At 43.5% G+C, this 22,448-nt stretch overlaps 1 protein-coding gene across 1 annotated transcript in view; it reads right to left on the bottom strand.

Annotated features, from left to right (window-relative positions):
• PIGK (phosphatidylinositol glycan anchor biosynthesis class K) overlaps positions 1-22,448 on the bottom strand; it is a 149,783-nt gene that overhangs the window by 36,259 nt on the left and 91,076 nt on the right. The window contains exon 10 of the mRNA XM_056532660.1: positions 19,140-19,218. Coding sequence (XP_056388635.1) covers positions 19,140-19,218 — 79 coding nt within the window. The remainder of the gene's footprint in view (positions 1-19,139; positions 19,219-22,448) is intronic.

Genomic DNA, 22,448 nt, shown 5'->3' with positions numbered 1-22,448 from the left:
AATAAATCTGCAGTTATGATTAGAGATGAGCGAACTTCCAGTAATTCGATTCGTCACAAACTTCTCGGCTCGGCGGTTGCTGACTTTAGCCTGCATAAATTAGTTCAGCTTTCAGGTGCTCCGATGGGCTGGAAAAGGTGGATACAGTCCTAGGAGAGAGTCTCCAACCCACCGGAGCACCTGAAAGCTGAACTAATTTATGCAGGCTAAAGTCAGAAACAGCCGAGCCGAGAAGTTTGTGACGAATCGAATTACTGGAAGTTCACTCATCACTAGTTATGATTTTGTTGTGTGCAGCAAAAGCTGTAATATCCCATAGCGTGTAGATTTTGTTGCAGATTTTTTTTTTCTTCCCATAGAAGTAAAAGGGGACCGTTACCAAAAATATGTTGGCTGTTTTGGCACAGATTTTGAGATGTTACAGATTTCCGCAGCACGTGGATGAGTTTTGTTAGAATCTCAGTTACTTGCTTAGTAATGTATTTTGTAAGAAAATTCTGTGGCATTCCTGATGTGTAAAACCTTTAAAGGGGTTATCCAGGAAAAAAACCTTTTTTTTTATATATATCAACCGATTTGTAAATTACTTCTATTAAAAAATCTTAATCCTTTCAGTACTTATGAGCTTCTGAAGTTAAGGTTGTTCTTTTCTAAGTGCTCTCTGATGACACCTGTCTCGGGAACCGCCCAGTTTAGAAGAGATTTGCTATGGGGATTTGCTTCTAAACTGGGCGGTTCCCGAGACACGTGTCATCAGAGAGCACTTAGAAAAGAACAACCTTAATTTCAGAAGCTCATAAGTACTGAAAGGATTAAGATTTTTTAATAGAAGTAATTTACAAATCTGTTTAACTTTCTGGAGCCAGTTGATCTATAAAAAAAAGTTTTTTCCTGGAATACCCCTTTAACTTTTTTATTTGCAGGTTTCCTACAGACACATCATGAGGGGCACCTGCTGTACCGTGTACCCCATGAATTGGGTACAGTTTCTCCTCTCCTATAATCAGTGGTTCAGCGATTCCAGTGGTCGAGTCCCTTTAAAAAAAACAAATACAAATTTTTGCACTGAGGAGAAGGGATGACATGACATCTCTATAACGTGGACACCCAGTGATGTGCGCGCGGCTCTTGACACTTGTTTTATCGTGTTCTGCGGCAGAAATAGGAATTAATTACAGTGTTCCCCGGGATGCGACCATTTTAGAATGTGTGACTAGTGGAGGCAAAATTGAAAAATTAACATAATAGGCTTTTGACACTTTCCTGCTTAAGCAAAAATTAATTCTATCTCCCAATTTCTGCGCAAAGTCTTTCTAATTTCTCTAATCTGAAGTCCCCGTGGGAGGAAGCGCGATGCTTTCAAGCAGCTCTTTGCCATCTTCCTTTTTTTTTTTTAATTATGTGGTTTATTTGATGGAAGACTAAATCACTAAGCCTCCCTTTGTGCTGCTTTCAGGCGTTCTCACTGGAAATATAAGTTAATTTAAAGCGAATGAAGTTTTTAGATGGAGAATATACTATGTTACATAGAAACTATATATTAGAATTGTATTTTCCTGAAAAGGTTAGAAAACACTGGTTTAGATGGCATGATACAGTAATAGAGGCAAACGGATGTAAATTGCACAAAAAGCCTTGGACAACAAGGCAGAGGAAAGTGTCACTGGTTGATTTAAAGGGGTACTCCAGTGGAAAAAAATCAACTGGTGCCGTAAAGTTAAACAGAATTTTAAATATTTAAAAATCTTAATCCTTCCAGCACTTATCAGCTGCTGTATGCTCCACAAGAAGTTCTTTTCTTTTTGAATTTCTTTTCTGTCTGACCACAGTGCTCTCTGCTGACACCTCTGTCCAGATCAGGATAAGTTTGCTATGGGGATTTTCTACTGCTATGGACAGTTCCTGACATGAACAGAGGTGTCAGTAGAGAGCACTGTGGTCAGACAGAAAATAAATTTAAAAAGAACAGAACTTCGTCTGGAGCAGACAGCAGCTGAGAAGTACTGGAAGGATTAAGATTTTTAAATAGAATTTATAAATCTGTTGATTAAAAAAAAAATTTCCACTAAAGTACCCTTTAATTGGGGTTTATTGGGAGATGTTAAAATTGATGGCCTACCTAACCCCTATTAAAATGACTTAACGCCAGATAAGCTTGGTCCTTAACCCCTTAAGGACCAGGCCATTTTACACCTCAGGACCAGAGCGTTTTTTGCACATCTGACCACTGTCACTTTAAACATTAATAACTCTGGAATGCTTTTAGTTATCATTCTGATTCCGAGATTGTTTTTTCGTGACATATTCTACTTTAACATAGCGGTAAAATTTTGTGGTAACTTGCATCCTTTCTTGGTGAAAAATCCCAAAATTTGATGAAAAATTTGAAAAATTTGCATTTTTCTAACTTTGAAGCTCTCTGCTTGTAAGGAAAATGGATATTCCAAATAAAAAAAATTTTGATTCACATATACAATATGTCTACTTTATGTTTGCATCATAAAATTGACGTGTTTTTACTTTTGGAAGACACCAGAGGGCTTCAAAGTTCAGCAGCAATTTTCCAATTTTTCACAAAATTTTCAAACTCACTATTTTTCAGGGACCAGTTCAGGTTTGAAGTGGATTTGAAGGGTCTTCATATTAGAAATACCCCACAAATGACCCCATTATAAAAACTGCACCCCCAAAAGTATTCAAAATGACATTCAGTCAGCGTTTTAACCCTTTAGGTGTTTCACAGGAATAGCAACAAAGTGAAGGAGAAAATTCACAATCTTCATTTTTTACACTTGCATGTTCTTGTAGACCCAATTTTTTTATTTTTACAAGGGGTAAAAGGAGAAAATGTATACTTGTATTTGTAGCCCAATTTCTCTCGAGTAAGCACATACCTCATATGTCTATGTAAATTGTTCGGCGGGCGCAGTAGAGGGCTCAGAAGCGAAGGAGAGACAAGGGGATTTTGGAGAGTACGTTTTTCTGAAATGGTTTTTGGGGGGCATGTTGCATTTAGGAAGCCCCTATGGTGCCAGAACAGCAAAAAACCCTCACATGGCATACCATTTTGGAAACTAGACCCCTTGAGGAACATAACAAGAAATTAAGTGAGCCTTAATACCCCACAGGTGTTTCACGACTTTTGCATATGTAAAAAAAAAATTTTTTTTTTCACTAAAATGTGTGTTTCCCCCCAAATTTCACATTTTTGCAAGGGTTAATAGCAGAAAAGACCCCCCAAAATTTGTAACCCCATCTCTTCTGAGTATGGAAATACCCCATGTGTGGACGTCAAGTGCTCTGCTGGCGCACTACAATGCTCAGAAGAGAAGGAGCGCCGTTGAGCTTTTGGGAAAAAAAATTGTTTGGAATGGAAGTCAGGGGCCATCTGCGTTTACAAAGCCCCCCGTGGTGCCAGAACAGTGGAACCCCCCACATGTGACCCTATTTTGGAAACTACACCCCTCACAGAATTTAATAAGGGGTGCAGTGAGTATTTACACCCCACTGGCGTTTGACAGATCTTTGGAACAGTGGGCTGTGCAAATGAAAAATAAAATTTTTCATTTTCACGGACCACTGTTCCAAAAATCTGTCAAACACCTGTGGGGCGTAAATGCTCACTGTACCCCTTATTACATTCCGTGAGGGGTGTAGTTTCCAAAATGGGGTCACATGTGGGTATTTTTTGGGGGGGGTTTATGTCAGAACCGCTGTAAAATCAGCCACCCCTGTGCAAATCACCAATTTAGACCTCAAATGTACATGGTGCGCTCTCACTCCTGAGCCTTGTTGTGCGCCCACAGAGCATTTTACGCCCACATATGGGGTATTTCTGTACTCAGGAGAAATTGCGTTACAAATTTTGGGTGTCTTTTTTTTCCTTTTAACGCTTGTGAAAATAAAAAGTAAAGGGCAACACCGGCATGTTAGTGTAATTTTTTTTATTTTTTTACACTAACAAGCTGGTGTAGCCCCAACTTTTCCTTTTCCTAAGGGGTAAAAGGAGAAAAAGCCCCCCAAAATTAGTAGTGCAATTTCTCCCGAGTACGGTGATACCCCATATGTGGCCCTAAACTGTTGCCTTGAAATACGACAGGGCTCCAAAGTGAGAGAGCGCCATGCGCATTTGAGGACTAAATTAGGGATTGCACAGGGGTGGACATAGGGGTATTATACGCCAGTGATTCCCAAACAGGGTGCCTCCAGCTGTTGCTAAATTCCCAGCATGCCTGGACAGTCAGTGGCTGTCCGGAAATGCTGGGAGTTGTTGTTTTGCAACAGCTGGAGGCTCCGTTTTGGAAACACTGCCATACAATACGTTTTTCATTTTTATTGGGGGGACAGTGTAAGGGGGTGTATATGTAGTGTTTTACTCTTTATTAGGTGGTAGTGTAGTGTAGTGTAGTGTTTTTAGGGTACATTCGCACTGGCGGGTTACGGTGAGTTTCTCACTAGAAGTTTGAGATACGGCGAAAAATTTGCCGCAGCCCAAACTTGGAGCAGGAAACTTACTGTAAGCCTGCCCGTGTGAATGTACCCTGTACGTTCACATGGGGGGGGGGGCAAACCTCCAGCTGTTCCAAAACTACAACTCCCAGCATGTACTGACAGACCGTGCATGCTGGGAGTTGTACTTTTGCAACAGCTGGAGGCACACTGGTTGGAAAACCTTCAGTTAGGTTCTGTTACCTAACTCAGTATTTTCTAACCAGTGTGCCTCCAGCTGTTGCAAAACTACAACTCCCAGCATGTACTGATCGCCGAAGGGCATGCTGGGAGATGTAGTTATGCAATAGCTGGAGGTACGCAACTACAACTCCCAGCATGCCGAGACAGCTGATTGCTGTTTGGACATGCTGGGATTTGCAGTTTTGCATCTGTTGGGCTACAGTTTTAGAGACCACTGCAAAGTGATCTCCAAACTGTGGACCTCCAGCTGTTGCAAAACTACAATTCCCAGCATGCCCTGACAGCAAACAGTTGTTTGAGCATGCTAGGAGTTGTAGTTTTGCAAGATCTGGAGGGCTACAGTTTAGGGACCACTATATAGTGGTCTCAAACTGTAGCCCTCCAGCTGTTGCAAAACTACATATTCCAGCATGCCCAAACAGCAGTCTGGGCATGCTGGGAGTTGTAGTTTTGCAACATCTGGAGGGCTACAGTTAGAGACCACTGTATAATGGTCTCAAACTGTACCCTCCAGATGTTGCTTGGCAACTCACCGGCTTCCGTCGGATCCAGCCGCACGTCATCGCCGCCCGACGATCTCCGTCGCCTGCAGCCTCCGACGCCCGCCCGGATCGGTAAGTGGATCTTCGGCGCCGGTCCCCGTCGTTTCCCCGTCCTGCCCCGCCTATTGTGGGAGGGCAGGACGGGGAAAACGAAAGTAAACCCCCCCGCCCCCGATCTGCTATTGGTGGTCGCGTCTAGACCACCAATAGCAGGGATAGGAGGGGTGGCACCCGTGCCACCTCACTCCTATCGCTTCAGGGGGATCGTGGGTGTCTTAGACACCCGCGATCCCCCTTACATTGCGGGTCACCGGGTCACTATAGACCCGTAATGACCCGGAATCGCGCAAATCGCAAGTGTGAATTCACTTGCGATTTGCCGCGATCGCCGACATGGGGGGGTCTGATGACCCCCCTGGTCATTTGCACGGGATGCCTGCTGAATGATTTCAGCAGCCATCCCGCTCCGATCCCCGCCCGGCGCACGGCGGGGACTAAAACTGACCATGACGTAAATGTACGTCCCTGGTCCTTAAGACCCAGGGTGTCGGGACGTACCGTTACGTCATGGGTCCTGTAGGGGTTAAAGGGGTTCTCCGGTGCTTAGACATCTTATCCCTTATCCAAAGGATAGGGGATAAGATGCCTGATCGCGGCAGTCCCGCTGCTGGGGACCCCCATGATCTTGCACGCGGCACCCCGTTTGTAATCACGCCCCCTCCCGTAGGCTTGCATTGAGGGGCAGAGCGTGATGTCAGCAGCGGGACTCCCGCTGCGATCAGGCATCTTATCCCCTATCCTTAAGTAGTAAGGTCTAAATTTGGGGGGGGGGGGGGGGTTAACTTTTCTATTGCGTTGGTTTTAAAACTTTCTTGAAAGTACATCCTTTTTTCCTGTATTGTCTGTATAGACATTAATGACAATGATACTATCTGCCTGAAACAGAGCCATGTAAGAGTCTTGGTAAACAAGTGCTAATCAGGGAAATGGTGCAGATATCAGGCAGGAGGTCGGGCTATGTAATTCAGCCTGTTGTATTGGCTAAATATGCCTTTTATAGAGAGTCCCGAGGATGAGCCAAATTTTAACCCCTTAAGGACTGAGCCCTTTTTAACCTTAAAGGGGTATTCCAGGAAAAAACTTTTTGATATATATCAACTGGCTCCAGAAAGTTAAACAGATTTGTAAATTACTTCTATTAAAAAATCTTAATCCTTTCAGTACTTAGTTTAGAAGAGGTTTGCTATGGGGATTTGCTTCTAAACTGGGCGTTTCCCGAGACAGGTGTAATCAGAGAGGATTTAGACAGAAAAGAACAACCTCAACTTCAGAAGCTCATAAGTACTGAAAGGATTAAGATTTTTTAATAGAAGTAATTTACAAATCTGTTTAACTTTCTGGAGCCAGTTGATATATATAAATTTTTTTTTCCTGGAATACCCCTTTGAGGACTGAGCCCTTTTTCGCAATTCTGACCACCGTCACTTTAAGCGTTAACTCTAAAATGCTTTTACCGAATATTCTGACTCAGATTGTTTTTTCGTGACATATTCTACTTTATTTTGGTAGTAAATGTTCGGCGTTACTTGCATTCTTTTTTGGTGAAAAATCCCAAAATTTCATGAAAATTTTGAAAATGTTACATTTTTCTAACTTTGAGGCTCTCTGCTTGTAAGGAAAATGGATATTCCCAATAAATTTTATTTTTCTTCACAAATACAATATGTCCACTTTATGTTGGCATCATAAAATGGACATTTTTACTTTTTGAAAAAATTAGAGGGCTTCAAATTAGAGCATCAATTTTCGAAAATGTCATGAAAATTGCAAAATCTGAAGGGACAGATGTTACAGAACTACAACCCCCAGCATGCCTGGGCGGTCTAGGCATGCTGAGAGTTGTAGTTTGGCAACCTCTGGAGGGCTACAGTTTGGGCACCACTGTAACAGTGGTCACCAAACTGTGACCCTCGAGATGTTGTAAAACTACAACTCCCAGCATGCCCAGACAGCCTTTGACTGTCTGGGCATGCTGTGAGTTGTAGTCCGGCCTTCCTAGTGCTTGCCACAGTAAAGATCACTTTACTTACACTTTCATTTCTCCCACCCACCGTCGATTCCAAACCTGTGCCGTGATCTCCGCTGATGTCTCCGATGATCGCCAGGCCCCACACATCTGGTCCTCAGATAAAGGCCTCCATCTTCTCCCCCCCGTTCTGCCCGACATTCCATGGCAACACCCTGTCCTAAGCTGCCATTGGTCAGAACTCAGTTTTGACTAATGGCAGGGGATAGGAGGAGATCGCAGCACTGCGACCTCACTCCTATCCCTTAGGATGATCGGGGCTGTCACTGACAACTCCGATCATCCTTATTTTCCGGATGATCGGGTCACCAGAGACCCGATCAGCCCGGAATTGGAGAAAATCGCATGTCTGTATTGACATGCGATCTTCTCCAATCGCCGACATGGGGGGGTCTCAGGACCCCCCTTGGCGACGTGCCGGGATGCCTGGAATTCCCACGGCCCTCAGTCCTTAAGGACTTTAAAACAGGGGAGTATGGATACGTCCGCCATCCCTAACAGGTTAAGGGTTTTATTTCTTCCCTTAGTGGTCCTCTAGAGTTTAAATGGGCACTGTCAGATTTAAAAAAAAATTTTTGTAGAATTACAGATCTTATTAAAACATTAACCATTCCAATATTTTTAATAAAAAAAATGTATTTCCTTTTTATAAAAATCATGGCTTATAAAAAAAAGACCACCTGGGGTCACCATACCATCCAGAATATAATTCTGTCCGACTGCAGCTCAAGAACAGGCAGAGACAAAGTCCATGAATTAAGGGCAGACTGAGCTCTACTCTGTGCTCACTCCTGTCCTATCAGACTGTAGCACGAAAACAGAGAGGAGGGGGTTACAGAGCAGCCTGCACTGATTGGATGAAGAGACCCAGCACAATACTCAGGAAGGTAGTGAAAGCATGGCAGGCTTAATGCTTGCCTTGGACCCACCCTTCCTGAGCAGTGGATGTCAGAATGAGTGAGCAGCAGAACAGAGGGATTTGTGAGCCAAATACAGAAACTAGACACATAAAAAAAAGACATGTAAAGCATCCGCATGACCTAATAAGTAACATAGAAGCATTATTATTTTTTCAGTGATATAATAGGTACGCTTTGAGCATACAGTATGTTGTTGCTGTGACTTACGGCATTTTGCAGTAAAGTGAGATCAGAGTACATTTCCTGTACTGTAAGTCAGCCCAACGTAATGAAGCACACACAGTTATTAGTTCATTACACTAAAAAATATGGCTTTGACATTTCATACAGACGACAAATGTAAAAGGTTACCCGGCGGTTTCTTCTTTTGCGGTGTTGGCTTCTTGGGAACCATTCCGTGAAGTTCCTATTTGCTTATTTCTAGGCTACCCGCAAACTGTTTCATTGCTTACACTTTTTTGTTAGGAGTGTATCGACTCAATGCCTTGACTGCTGTTTAATTCATTTAGTCAGAGAGTTCGGAGAGGAGAAGGAATTCTTAATGTGACATTTACAGGCGGCTGGGTCATTTATTGCTCTGAAACACAGCGGATCACCAGCTGTACAACAAAAGCAGTGGGGCCGAGAACATACAAAAAAAACTAAAAACATTCAATAGCTGAAATCCCATATATCTGACACTTTCTTTTTTTTTTACTTAAAGGCGAACTCAATTTTTAAAATAATTTATATACCATATTTTTCGTCCTATAGGACGCACCGGCGTATAAGACGCACCCAATTTATAGGTGCAAAATCTAAAAAAAATTTAGATTTTGAACCCAATAGTGGTCTTCAACCTGCGGACCTCCAGATGTTGCAAAACTACAACTCCCAGCATGCCCGGACAGCCAACGGCTGTCCGAGCATGCTGGGAGTTGTAGTTTTGCAACATCTGGAGGTCCGCAGATTGAAGACCACTGCATAGGAGGTAATACTCACGTGTCCCCGCCGCTCCGGACCCGTCACCGCTGCCCTGGATGTCGCTCCATCGCTGTCGCCGTGTCCCCGTCGCTCCGGAACGTCTCTGCTGCCGGCCGGGTATCCTCGCTCTCCGTCGCCGCCATCACGTCGTTACGCACGCCGAGGCACGTACGCGACAACGTGATGACGAGGAAGGAGAGCGCCGGCCATACAGGGGATCCCTGAACGGAGAAGACACCGAGGAGGCAGGTAAGGTCCCTCCCGGTGTCCTGTAATCACTAACCCGGCTATTCAGTCGGGCTGTTTGGGACCGCAGCACTGAAATTGCGGCTGTACCGAACAGCCCGACTGAACAGCCGGGTTAGTGTCACTTTCCCTTCAGACGCGGCGGTCAGCTTTGATCGCCGCGTTTGAAGGGTTAATACAGGGCATCACCGCTATCGGTGATGTCCTGTATTAGCCGCGGGTCCCGGCCGTTGATGGACGCAGGGACCGCCGCGATAGGGGTGTATTCGCCGTATAAGACGCACCGACTTTTTCCCCCCAGTTTTGGGGAAGAAAAAGTGCGTCTTATACGGCAAAAAATACGGTATTTATTTTTATATATACTTATAGTAATATTTTTTTGATTATATATTTAAATTTTCAACCCAGGCTTTGCATAACATATCTTTTACTCCTGAGATGTTTTGTGCTTTCTTCAGGTGTTATTTCAGCCTGTTTTGCCCTCTCCTGTGCTGCTCACGATTGTTCCATCCATCAGATAGAAGGCGGGGTTCCTCAAGGCCAGTGTTTCCCAATCAGGGTGCCTCCAGCTATTACAAAACTACAACTCCAGGACAGCCAAATCTCTTCAATAAACTTCTATAAAAAAGGTTTTATTTTTTGGATGTAAATGTAGAAGGTGATTTTGGTACTTACCTGCCAGACATTAATGGACATGCTTAGGAAGGATACGTGCTTGTCTTGGGGCTAAATAGTGTTGTGAGATTACCATAACCGTGCTGCTATCTTTTTGTGAAATGGCTATTTCCTGTTGGAGTTCCCTCCCTCTAACTATAAGTCCCAGGATCCCTTGTTTGCAAGTGTGAGGTCACCTTTCTCCCTCCTAAACATCAGCCCAGCCCCACCCCTACTGCAGCACAATTGAGCTCCCTGTTGTGTTTGAAACTACAATTCCCCGGCGGCTGCTTCACCCTCTGAACCTGATAGGGTCCCTTTCAACACCTGAACTTGATGCAATCACTCGGGACACACTGCAACCTGGGAAAACCTGAGATGACACTCATTTTGTATGCTGTTAAAAATTTACATCGGGGCAAAGATATCACACACAGGTACAGATACTATCTTATGAACTACACTAACTACAGCCCCAGCATAATCAAATACAGATACTGGAATACCCCTTTAAACCATCAAAGGGGGTTGATGCTTTCTTCCCAAAATAGCACCACAGGCACCACGCTCTATGGCACTATACAGCAATACCAAACACGGCCACAGACAGGTGTGTTGCTGCTTTTGGATAAGAGCCGCCATGTTTTAATAACCCAGTACAAAGATGTCCTTTTCGCGATCCCATTGAGGCCTCTCCCAGCCTGAGGCAGCTGATAACAGGAAACAATAGATTGCAATCTCTAAGATAAGGTCCCTTAAATTAGCAGAAGAAAAGAAAAAACTTATAAAAAAAAAAGAATAAAACGTGGCTCAACATAAAAGCATTATCACTGGTGAACAATTCATCGTGACGCAGCCAGAAATTGTCCAAGGGTATATTGAACAATCTTCAATGACAATGAATATCCAAAGGGCATCCGGCACCACTGCGACGTGCGATAAGTTCCATTATCTCTGCTCATCACGCGCGGTACATTGGCCTACGGCCACCGGTGAAGTTAATTAACCTAATTCCCCAACCTTTGCCTCGATTCATTACAGAACCAACAAAAAGCATAAAGAAAACACAGAGCCGGAGCGTGCGCTGATATGGGAGATTATGGGGCAGATATGACATCACAGGAGACGTAAGTGACATGGCAGCGGCTCGAAGCGAAGACTTGTTTATTACCCAGAGATGATCCTCTAATACGGACTATAGAAAGAGCTGATAAATAGATACAGCCGCCTGTGGCGACATGTGACTGATGAAAGTTTATTGGACGTGTCTGAAGGGCAACTTCACCTTTATACATCATTTCACACAAATATTCATAGACAAAATTCATCTTCATAAAAGGGATGAGTAACTTTATAAACACATAACGTATCCAGTACTAATTCAACATTATATGTGACTCAGGATCAGTACAGGATAAGTAATGTAATGTATGTACACAGTGACCTCACCAGCAGAATAGTGAGTACAGCTCTGGAGTATAATACAGGATATAACTCAGGATCAGTACAGGATAAGTAATGTAATGTATGTACACAGTGACCTCACCAGCAGAATAGTGAGTACAGCTCTGGAGTATAATACAGGATATAACTCAGGATCAGTACAGGATAAGTAATGTAATTTATGTACACAGTGACTCCACCAGCAGAATAGTGAGTACAGCTCTGGAGTATAATACAGGATATAACTCGGGATCAGTACAGGATAAGTAATGTAATGTATGTACACAGTGACCTCACCAGTAGAATAGTGAGTACAGCTCTGGAATATAATACAGGATATAACTCAGGATCAGTACAGGATAAGTAATGTAATGTATGTACACAGTTGACTCCACTCTTCTAAGCTAAACTTTATCTCTAAATAATCCTGTAGATAAATGAACGTCTATCTGCTGCGGCCCCTCAGCTGTTGCGATACTACACCTCTCATCATGCCTCGACATCGCAAACTGTGCAGACTCCCGGTCATATGCTTTCTATAAGAAGAAGCTCGAACAATTCCGGCAAACTATCAGACTTTGGTTATCACTAAATCACGAGAAGAACAATTGCTGTGGTGTTATGTAGGCACCCGTGACCGTTTCATATTTATTCCCGTTATTTGCTACGCTGTGGTGGGCTCATATATCACACCATATCTCTCCTATGTGTGTGGTGCCCACTCTTGGCATTAATACAAGTTGACTCTGTGCAGGTTTTAAATCACTTTTTTTCTCCATGGTGATAGCGCCGCTGACTTATTGCACTGGGCTCCGGTCTCCATAAATCACAGGAATTGCTCAAAAGCTGCTTAAATAGTGAGCAGGACAATTTGTGCTGCATGGAAGAGAATAGAGATTGCAATGAGGGGATATTTATGCTCCATACAGAATCCTTGTACAGTGAGTGCGACAACATTAGTAATTCACAGGGAGGAACCCTGGTATCTTAACCCCTTAGTGACTCAAGATGCTTATTTATTACAGTCAATAAGGGGTCTTTAAAGAGAATAGGTCATTAAAAAAAGGCCTATTGTTTAAATAAAAATTTTATGTTAACCATGTTATTTAAGAATATTTGGTGATGTTATATTCTTGACATTTTTCCTTTTACTATTTTTTATATTTTAAAATAATTCTGGAATCTTGCAGTTTCTGGCCACTAGGCTTAAAACTAAGCTGATATTTGGCTAAATGGTAAGCCAAGTACCTACATTTTTCACTATAGCATTATAGCATTTCATATTTTATGTGCTGGCCAACCTATCCATTTTTTGTATAGTACATATGGGGGGGGGGGGGGGGGGGGGAGTGGAATTTCCGTGGCAGAGGTTTCCGTGGTGGAAATTCCGATCTCCACCTAAAGACTGATCATGATTTTTCTTTTGGCGGTCTTAAAGGAGTAGTCCAGTCCTGAAAAACGTATCCCCTATCCTAAGGATAGGGGATAAGTTTCGGATCACAGGGGCTCCGACCGCTGGGACTCCCCCCGCAATCTCCCCTACGGGGCTCCGGCAATCTCCGGCTCTGCCATAGAGTTGTATTGAGAGGGCGTGTCAGCCGCAGCTTCGGGCAGTGGTGGACGCGCTCCCTTCCTGCTGGCTGCCGGGGCCCCGTACAGGAGATTGCGGGGGTTTCCAGCGGTCGGAAACTTATCCCCTATCCTTAGGATAGGGGATACGTTTTTCAGGACTGGACTACTCCTTTAACGCCGGCTGAACATGCTATTTGCAAAATGCCGATCTGTGTTTTCCAGGTGGACATTCTGCAAATTTTTTGCAACGTCAACATAGCTCCTTATGTCTTCTCCTGCCTCCTAAAACAAGTCTGTGAAGCACAGAGAGGCAGTCTGTTGTATGTAACAATGTCAATTCTCAGGATTTCCAGGTGGCCAAATCTGACGATTTAGGTGGGACAGGCCAACCCTCTAATGTGCAAGATATACGACCAATGAGGTGTCTTATGGCGGTCTACCACCTCTTATTGATAACATATGCACGCACGGTCAAAGTGAGCATGCACTTTCTTACTTTCTTTCCTGGCTTACAGCTACTAAGTATAGCTTATCTAGAACGGTGTTTCATAACCAGGGTGCCTCCAGCTGTTGCAAAACTACAACTCCCATCATGGCCGGACAGCCAAAGGCTGTCCGGCCATGCTGGGAGTTGTATTTTTGCAACAGCTGGAGGCACATTGTTATAAAACTGCTACCAGACATTCCGGACATCCCCACTGTTATTTCCAGAACCCACCACTCCTACACAATGGAAGGCAAGACGAGAGGGAACAAGCAATAGATTTGAGAACGCCTGGCAGAAATTAATATATTAGGATAAATAACAAATAATACATATCGATACTTTATATAGACGGAAGTGTATATTTATTTATTAATAAGTAATGTTTTTTTTTATTACTTTATTTATTATTTATTAATTAGTAATGTTTTTTTTATTACTTTATTTATTATTTATTAATTAGTAATGACTTTTTTATTTTATTTCTTTTTATCCTTCACTCTCTTCTGCTTCTTTTTCTTTTCTTCTTTATATGGAAACATTTCATATATTATAATAACTGAACAGTATTCTTTGTATGTATTGTCTTCTGTATAACTTGTAAAATGAATACAAATATTTTATATTTAATTGTCCTTCATAACAAAATGATTGAGTAGATCAGGTGGGTCCCCCCATAAAACCAAAATCGATTGTCCGGCTGTCTCCACATCTCCCATAGACGTCCCCGCAGGTCTCTCCAAGCAGTACTCACCAAGTCATTAAGCCGGCCAAGTAATCTTGGGATTATTCAAGTCTTCTCCATTTGGAAATTACAGCTATCAGTAAGTCCCGGAACCCTAAAGCCCTATAAATGGTTTCGTAGCCTTTTGCCGGCTGCGATATTTCAGCAACTATTTTTCTTCTCATCTCTTCAACAATTTGCTTTAATGGAGGCGTAGAGTTCATATTAAAGGGGATGTCTCATTTAGAAAACTCATTTTCAAATACCCTGTTAGAGAATTGGGAGTTAATAGAGGGGAAGAGGTCACCGTTCAGGACCCTCATCTATTAGGCTGAGGAGAGAATTGCTGCAAAGAGCATCGCTCGCTCTGGAGGACCCGGCACATCTATCTGCGGATTAGGCCGGGATCACATGGAGCCGTAGTACGATGCATCGCCAAACCATACACGTGGTCCTGCAATAAACTGCATCACAATACTGGCTGCGTGGAATTTTCTTTTTTTGTTTCCTCACATAAAAACACAGCAATGTTTTATAAAATGGGTGTTCTTTGGATGGGTGGTGGCTGGAGGCTGACATCACGGCCAACCCCCTGTGACCCCTGGTCCAGCCAACATTTGAATTTTTACTGTGTATATAAATGATGTAACATCTATAATCTGTAATCTGGACCTGAAACGCGTTGTCCAAACCTGTAATTCTGTAATACACAACTATATGTTTATTACAATAAAGAAACGTAGTCTGTACATCTGACTACTGTGTCTTCATATCGGTAAAGCGCTACTGGCCGAAAAACTGACTTTTGGAAGGCAAGGGACCCTGGCCGGAACACCCGCACCTCCGCATCGATTCTCCTATATCCTACACCGTCCCAGACGGAACCGACAGCTTGCACCTCCCAAAAAACCTGGACTGGTAACCTGCCGAAGCACAAATCAGTGTTGTGCCTGTTGAGCACAACCTACCAAGGTGAGCAGGTCTATCACTATACTACATTGACGCATTGTATACTAGCGATAATCAGCACTATATAGCGCCACCTCTATCCTTTTTCTCTACATTGTACCATTTGGCTGGGTGGCACACTACCGCTAGGTGTAAACCAAGTCTTTCATGGACAAGCCATTTATTTCAATGACCACCGTAAAATACTTCACACCCTCAGGCCTTGTTCACATGGCAGAATTTTCTAGCGGAATCTAGCAGAAAAATTCCGGTCAGAAATTCTGTTGCAGTCACATTGTTTTCAATGAGATTCTACAGCACTGTGTACACAATGGAATTTCCATGCTGGAAATATCTGCTGCGGAAATTCAAATACCGGCCTCCACAGAAAGAATTCATACATCACTTCTTTTGGAGGAATCCCATTAGGAATGCATAGCAGTCTATGGAGACGCCACTTTTCGAGCGGTCCTAGTGCCAATTGAGGCGCCTGTCATGGATGCAAATTTTCCGCCCGGAATTACGCTGCGTAAGCATTGGAAATATATTGTAGATTTTTCATTCTCTTTTCATTCTCGTTTTTCCACAAAGAAAATTACTTATGGTGTAGATTATTAAAGGCGTATTCCAGAATCAGAAAATGATATTTAAATGCAGTAAAGATAACACCCTAAGATATTAACAAACTAATATAGTAATATCCCAAATTGTACTGCCTCTTGCAAGCTTTTGCATGACTTACCCTCTGGCAGGAAGTTATGTAGCCCTCTTATTTTCAGTGTGGTGTTGTTTCAGCAGCTCCCCATTTCTTCCCTCTCTCTTCAGGAAATTGTATAGTACACTTATTGTCAGTGTAGGCTGCTCCCTCTCTCCCAAGACAATGCATCATTTTCTAAGGAGGCATGGCAGGATCTTCCACTGTCTCCATGAGTAATGTCCCCACCTCTGCCCAGTCCCTACAGCCTACATCACCAACTTCCTGTCATATACACACACATTTAGGGAGAGTAAGTGTTTATACTATGCTGTCTTGTGCTACACGATGTCACAGGCAGAAGAGCAGACAGAGAATGAATACAGCAGGTGCTGCAGACTGTTCTGCTATGTGATAAGATGTTCCGCAGCAGCTCTGAGCGGGGAATTGGCAGGAGTGTTGGGGGAGGGAGGTAGGCAGGTTGGGAGGGCTGTGATGAGCTGATGAAAACCTATGCATTCTTGGAATTGTAGTACTGGGCAACTGCTCAACCAGAAAGCACAGAGATTATCGGACATGGAAACAAAACAAATGGATTTATGGGGGTTTAAGAATGAGGGAAGCAATGCTATGAACTTCTACAGAATTAAATACCCCTTTAAATCTGTAGCATGTATTGTATTAAATCTGCACACTGTATTGCAAATTCTGAACACAAATTTACCACTTTTACATGTTGAGAGGACTTGTGTATTCATGTTAAAAGGCTTGTGTGGACTGAAATACGTGCACCTACCCTAAAGCTATTTTTCTCAATCCTAACACATGCACCCTTGGGTTGGTTGAGCATGCATACGTTTTGAATAGGGAGAAGGAAGAAAGGTACTGCCAGACTCCACTGGTCGTAGCTTATCTCCATCGTTGGCTGTCCGAGCACACTGGGAGTTGTAGTTTCCCAACATGCATTAGGAGGTTGGGCGGTCCTGCTAATATCAGCAACCTCGACTGACTTATATATATTGTGCATGGCCAGCAATAAGGCTTTTCTTGAATAATGTAAATGTTGGATATTTTAGTTACATAAAATAAAGTAACTAAAAAGAAAAGTATGTTGTGTTTACTTGTGTTCTTTTTGTCAATTTTAAGTTTTTTTTTGTAAGCACCACAATGTACTGAGAGGGGAGAATATGTAATACAATAAAAGGAGACATCTGGATACTACAATTACAATTGTTTTTTTTTTTTTTTTTACATCACAATAAAAATACAACTCTATTGTATGAAAAGCTTATGTTGTCCAAAAGAGGAACCTACGCATTTCAGCTAAAATATGCAAAACTTATATGAAAAAGACAAATAACATACACACGTTTATGTCATTATAAGAGAGATGAAATCATAGTTATGTATATCGCACTTTGGTTGCCATGGAAATGGGATAAAGTGAGGCCATATTATGGGGAGATAAGTCTCCAACAAAAATGTCAAGTTAGGGTGCATGCGCACCACGTTTTTGCTATACAGTTCCCGTATAAGGTTTTAAGTATACGGTTTCAACCGTATAGCAAACCGTATGCATTGACTTAACATTGTAAACAGTATGTCAAACGCATCATCCGGTTTAGTCCGTTTTGCCCGTTTTTTTTACCTGTACCCAAAACCGTAGTCTACCATGTTTTTTGATCCGGGTGAAAAACCGTATTAAACCGTATACTTTTTTTTTTTTTAAAACATGGGAGTCCATGTGAACTGTACGGAACAGTATGTGCGTAAGGTTCCATCCAGTTTTCACCATACAGTTTTTGACTTTGCACAGTTTTTTCTCTTGGAATTTCAATCAAACAAGTGAAACTTTATTCAAAGTGGAGTGAAAAGTTAAAAATGTATATGTTTTTTTTCTTATAAAAACGGATGCAACCGGACATGATGATTTTTCAAACCGTATACAGTTTTTAACCGTATACAGGTTGAAATTTGTAGACACGGTTTGACACAGTTTAGTCCGGTTTTAAGGAATCTGTTTTTCATCCAAAACTTGATAAGGGAACTGTATTGCAAAAACGTGGCGTGCATGTACCCTTACGCTTAATTTTATAGCGCATTTTCATGTGAGCATTGCTTTATAGTTCAGGATATGTTCACACTGACTGCCGGTGTGCTCCACTAAAGAGAGCTCAGTCCGCCGAAAGGACGGGTGTCGAGCGGAGAGAAAAAAAATACACACATGACAGTGCTGCGTGTATTACCCCAGGTTAACGGGACCCTGACTAGAGCCAAAAGCGTAAATAGCAGCAGACTGGTGCCCAGATGGATAGTGAGAAAAAAGATGGTCAGTAAGATGCCCAGATGGTCTCTTACTTCAAAAAAGGTAAATTTAGAGCAAAATGCCCCTATATAGGGTACCAGATATCATGAAGCGAGCTGCAAAGCCTCCAAGGCCCCAGGGTCTGAGAAATCTGTCCTGTTCAAAACAGCAGAAATGGGGAGAAAAAACTACCTCATACACATTTGGGCGCTGCTTGCTCCATAGAAGTATTCCAAAAGGTTTGGAAGTATTTAACACTGGTGATGCTCCTTTATAAAAAAAAAAAAAAAAAAGTTAAACGCGTTTCGAGGGTACCAGCCCTCTTCCTCATGCAATTTGAGGAAGAGGGCTAGTACCCTTGAAACGAGTCATTGCATTTGTAACTTTATTTTAAAGGGGTACTCCACTGCCCCTGTGTTCGGAACGTTTTGTTCCAGAATGCGGGGTTGTGACGTCACGGCCACGCCCCCTCAATGCAAGTCTTTGGGAAGGGGCGTGGTGGCTGCCACGCCCCCTCCCATAGACTTGCATTGAGGGAGCGTGGCGTGGCATCACGAGGGGCGTGACTGTGACGTCACAACCCCACAGCCCGCACCCAGCGTTCGGAACAAAAAGTTCCGAACGCTGGGGCAGTGGAGTACCCCTTTAGTAAAGAAGCACCACCAGTGTTCAATACTTCCGAGCCTTTTGGAAATCTTCTCTGGAGCAAGCAGTGCCCGAATGTGTACGAAGTTATTTTATCTCTCCATTTCTCCCATTCAAGCAAGGCTAAGATTGGAGAAAGTCACTTATTGTTGACTGAAAAAAAAAAAAAAAAAACAACAACAAAAAATAAAAAATAAACACATCTTCCAGCAATCTTTTACCTGGTGTATGATCTCGGACACGGGAAGCTGGTTGGCGTAGCTTACGAGGTCGGTCATCACCAACTCCTCTGGGGAATCCCTGTAAGAAAAATAAATAAGTGAAAAGGTGAAACGTACGTGAAGAAAGATGTAACTGCTTAAATAACAAATCTCTAGAATGTTGACGATGTTAAATTCTTCCCATGAGCAGAAGGAAGGAGGTGTAAGTCTCGCATAGGAAGATCAAAGTGGTTTTGCAAGGATCAGCTGCCTGGTATCCCATTCACAGATCAAAGAGAGACATAAATAGTCTGCCCATCAATACTAGGGGGAAATTAAGGTGAATGAGAATAGGATGAGTAATAGGATACGAGTCTCCATGGTAACAGACTACAAGCCCTGCATGTAGTCGTATCCTCTTAATTTCTCCCATCAGCTTTCTTTTGTACGGTCTGCAAACAGTCATGAAAAGAAGGAAGACGCATAACTACAGGACGAGACGACACACAGGGATTGTTTGTAGTCTGTAACTATGGAGACCCATAGATGTGCACAGGGATCGCCATTGGGACCCCCGCAATCTCGGTGCAGCCCCTGGCACGCCCACTCCCATAGACATGAATGGATAGGGGATAGGGGATAAGGTGTCTGATCGCGGGGGTTCTGCTGCTGGGGACTCCACATTCTCTGCTGCGGCACCCCAGAATGGAGCCAACTTCACTCCGTGCCGGATGACTGGCGATGCGGGGCGGGGGCTCATGACGTCACTGTTCACACCCCGCTCGTGACGTCACGGTCACACCCCCTCAATACAAGTCTCCCATAGACTTGCATTGAGGGGGTGTGGCCGTGACGTCACGAGCCTCCGCTGCACCAGACGCTCTAAAGGAACGCCGGGTGCAGCAGGCACATCGCGGGGGTCCCCAGCGGGGGGACCCTGCAATCATACATCTTATCCCCTATCCTTTGGATAGGGGATAAGGTGTATAAGGCCGGAATACCCCTAAAATTTTCCTCATTTTAGACACACTGGGGGAGATTTATTAAAACCTGTGCAAAGGAGATGTTACCCAGTTGCCCATAGCAACCAATCAGATCGCTTCTTTCATTTTGCAGAGGCCTTGTTAAAAATGAAAGAAGCGATCTGATTGGTTTCTACGGGCAACTGGGCAACTTTCCCTCTGTGCAGGTTTTGATAAATCTCCCCCACCTGGCCTTATAAATTAAAGGGGTACTCCGGTGGAAAACTTTTTTTCATCAACTGGTGCCAGAAAGTTAAACAGATTTGTAAATGACTTCTATTAAAACATCTTTACCCTTCCAGTACATTTTAGCAGCTGTATGCTACAGAGGAAGTTCTTTTCTTTTTAAATTTCTTTTTTGTCTTGTTCACGGTGCTCTCTGCTGACACCTGATGCCCATATCAGGAACTGTCCAGAGCAGGAAAAAATCCCCATAGCAAACCTATGCTGCTCTGGACAGTTCCTGACATGGACAGAGGTGTCAGCAGAGAGCACTGTGGACAAGACAAAAAAAAAAAAAAGAAATTAAAAAAGAAAAGAATTTCCTCTGTAGCATACAGCTGCTAAAAAGTACTGGAAGGGTTAAGATTTTTTTAATAGAAGTCATTTACAAATCTGTAACTTTCTGGCATCAGTTCATTTAAACTTCCACCGGAGTACCCCGTTAAGGTCAGCCCAACTTGCCATTTTGGTGAAACTGGCTAGCCATTTAAATGCAGTGTTTGACAACCAGTGTGCCTCCAGCTGTTGCAAAACTACAACTGCCAGGATGTCAGAAGTTTCTGCAACTGTCCCATTCATCTGAACCGGGCTTACAAAAATGAATGCGCATGCTGCTAAAACATAAACTATTCAAATAGAAGGAATGGATTCTCAGCCGCAGAATTTCTTGCAACAAATCTGTCACGTGCGTATTATAGATGGGTGTTTGCGTCTCCATATTACGTCCGGAAGTCATAAACCGACCACCTAAATGACCCGAACGGAAAGAGTCAGGTGTTGCTCACAATTCGGGTCATCAGACCTGTGGTTGGGCCTAAGGATCCATTCACACGGCAGAAGTATTGCACACGGGGATATTCCTTGCACGGCAGGCACCGACTTGGAGAGTCAGCGCTAGGACCGCTCGGAACGTGAACTTCCGCTGCAGAATTTCAAGCAGGAAAAAATTCTGCCTTTTACACGGAGCAGCAGAATCTCATTAATAACAATAGCAGGCTGCTGTACTGGGATTTCCAAGTGGAATTTTTCAGCTGTGTAAATGGACCCTAAGGCCATGTTCACAGAGCGGAATTTTCATGCGGAATCCCATGGAAATATCCCGACTAGACATATTCATTGCAGCAGAGTCCCACTGATTTCTATAGGATGCTGCTGCGCTGTGTACACGGAAGAATTTCCGCCACAGAAATCCCAATTCCGGCGTCCACAGAAAGAATAGACTTAGGCCCCTTTCACACTGCCGGTATGACACACGGCAGTTTGACGGCTGTAATTTTGACGGGTCATAAGGGGCAATAAATAGTCAATGGGGTCCTTCGGGAACCGTTATTTTCGGAGAGAAAAGCCGGAGAAAAAGACGGCGCAAGCACTATTTCACAATATCGGGCTTCACACTGCCGGAGACAACCGGCAATGTGAATGTAGCCTTATCTATTCTTTCTGCAAACTCGGCTTGGAAGCGCATTTCTGTCTATGAGCATTTCCGAGTGGTCCTAGCGCCCACCAGATGGAGCAAATTTGCGGAACGTGCGCTCAAAGATTTCCGGGCGAAGATTGTTCATGTTCAATCCAGAGATCTGCAGCTTATAGGTTTACCTTGTATGGCAGTGTTTCCAGACCAGGGTGGCTCCAGCTGTTGCAAAACTACAACTCCCAGCATGCCCGGACAGCCTTTGGCTGTCCGGGCATGCTGGGAGTCGTAGTTTTGCAACAGCTGGAGGCACCCTGGTTTGGAAGCACTGCCAAACAACATAATCCACTAAAGCCAGAAAATAAGAGACAAAGCTTCTGTATCCCGACTCGGAAAGAGGGGACGAGATGAAAAACACAGGTCCCTAACCAGCAGCTGCCGAGCGTGCGGTCACTACACACGAGCCGCCCCTCGCATGGCTGCTGGCATTTCACAAGTAACTAAGTAACAGCTGGTTATTGGGGAAAACAAAATGTCAAAAGTTAACAGGGCAGCAAAGAGGCTGCAAAAGCCTCTAATAAAACTATGTCACGTCGTCCGGCGCTGCAGTCTGGTGTGGGCAGAGATAATGCCGCACGATCTTGTGCATAGACGGTTGTGTTGAATAATACCGCA

Source organism: Hyla sarda, chromosome 7 (assembly GCF_029499605.1).
Source record: "Hyla sarda isolate aHylSar1 chromosome 7, aHylSar1.hap1, whole genome shotgun sequence".
In the NCBI taxonomy this organism is placed as follows: Eukaryota; Metazoa; Chordata; class Amphibia; order Anura; family Hylidae; genus Hyla; species Hyla sarda.
Note: the sequence above shows the minus strand (reverse complement) of the source record. Positions and strands in the feature narration are given on the sequence as shown.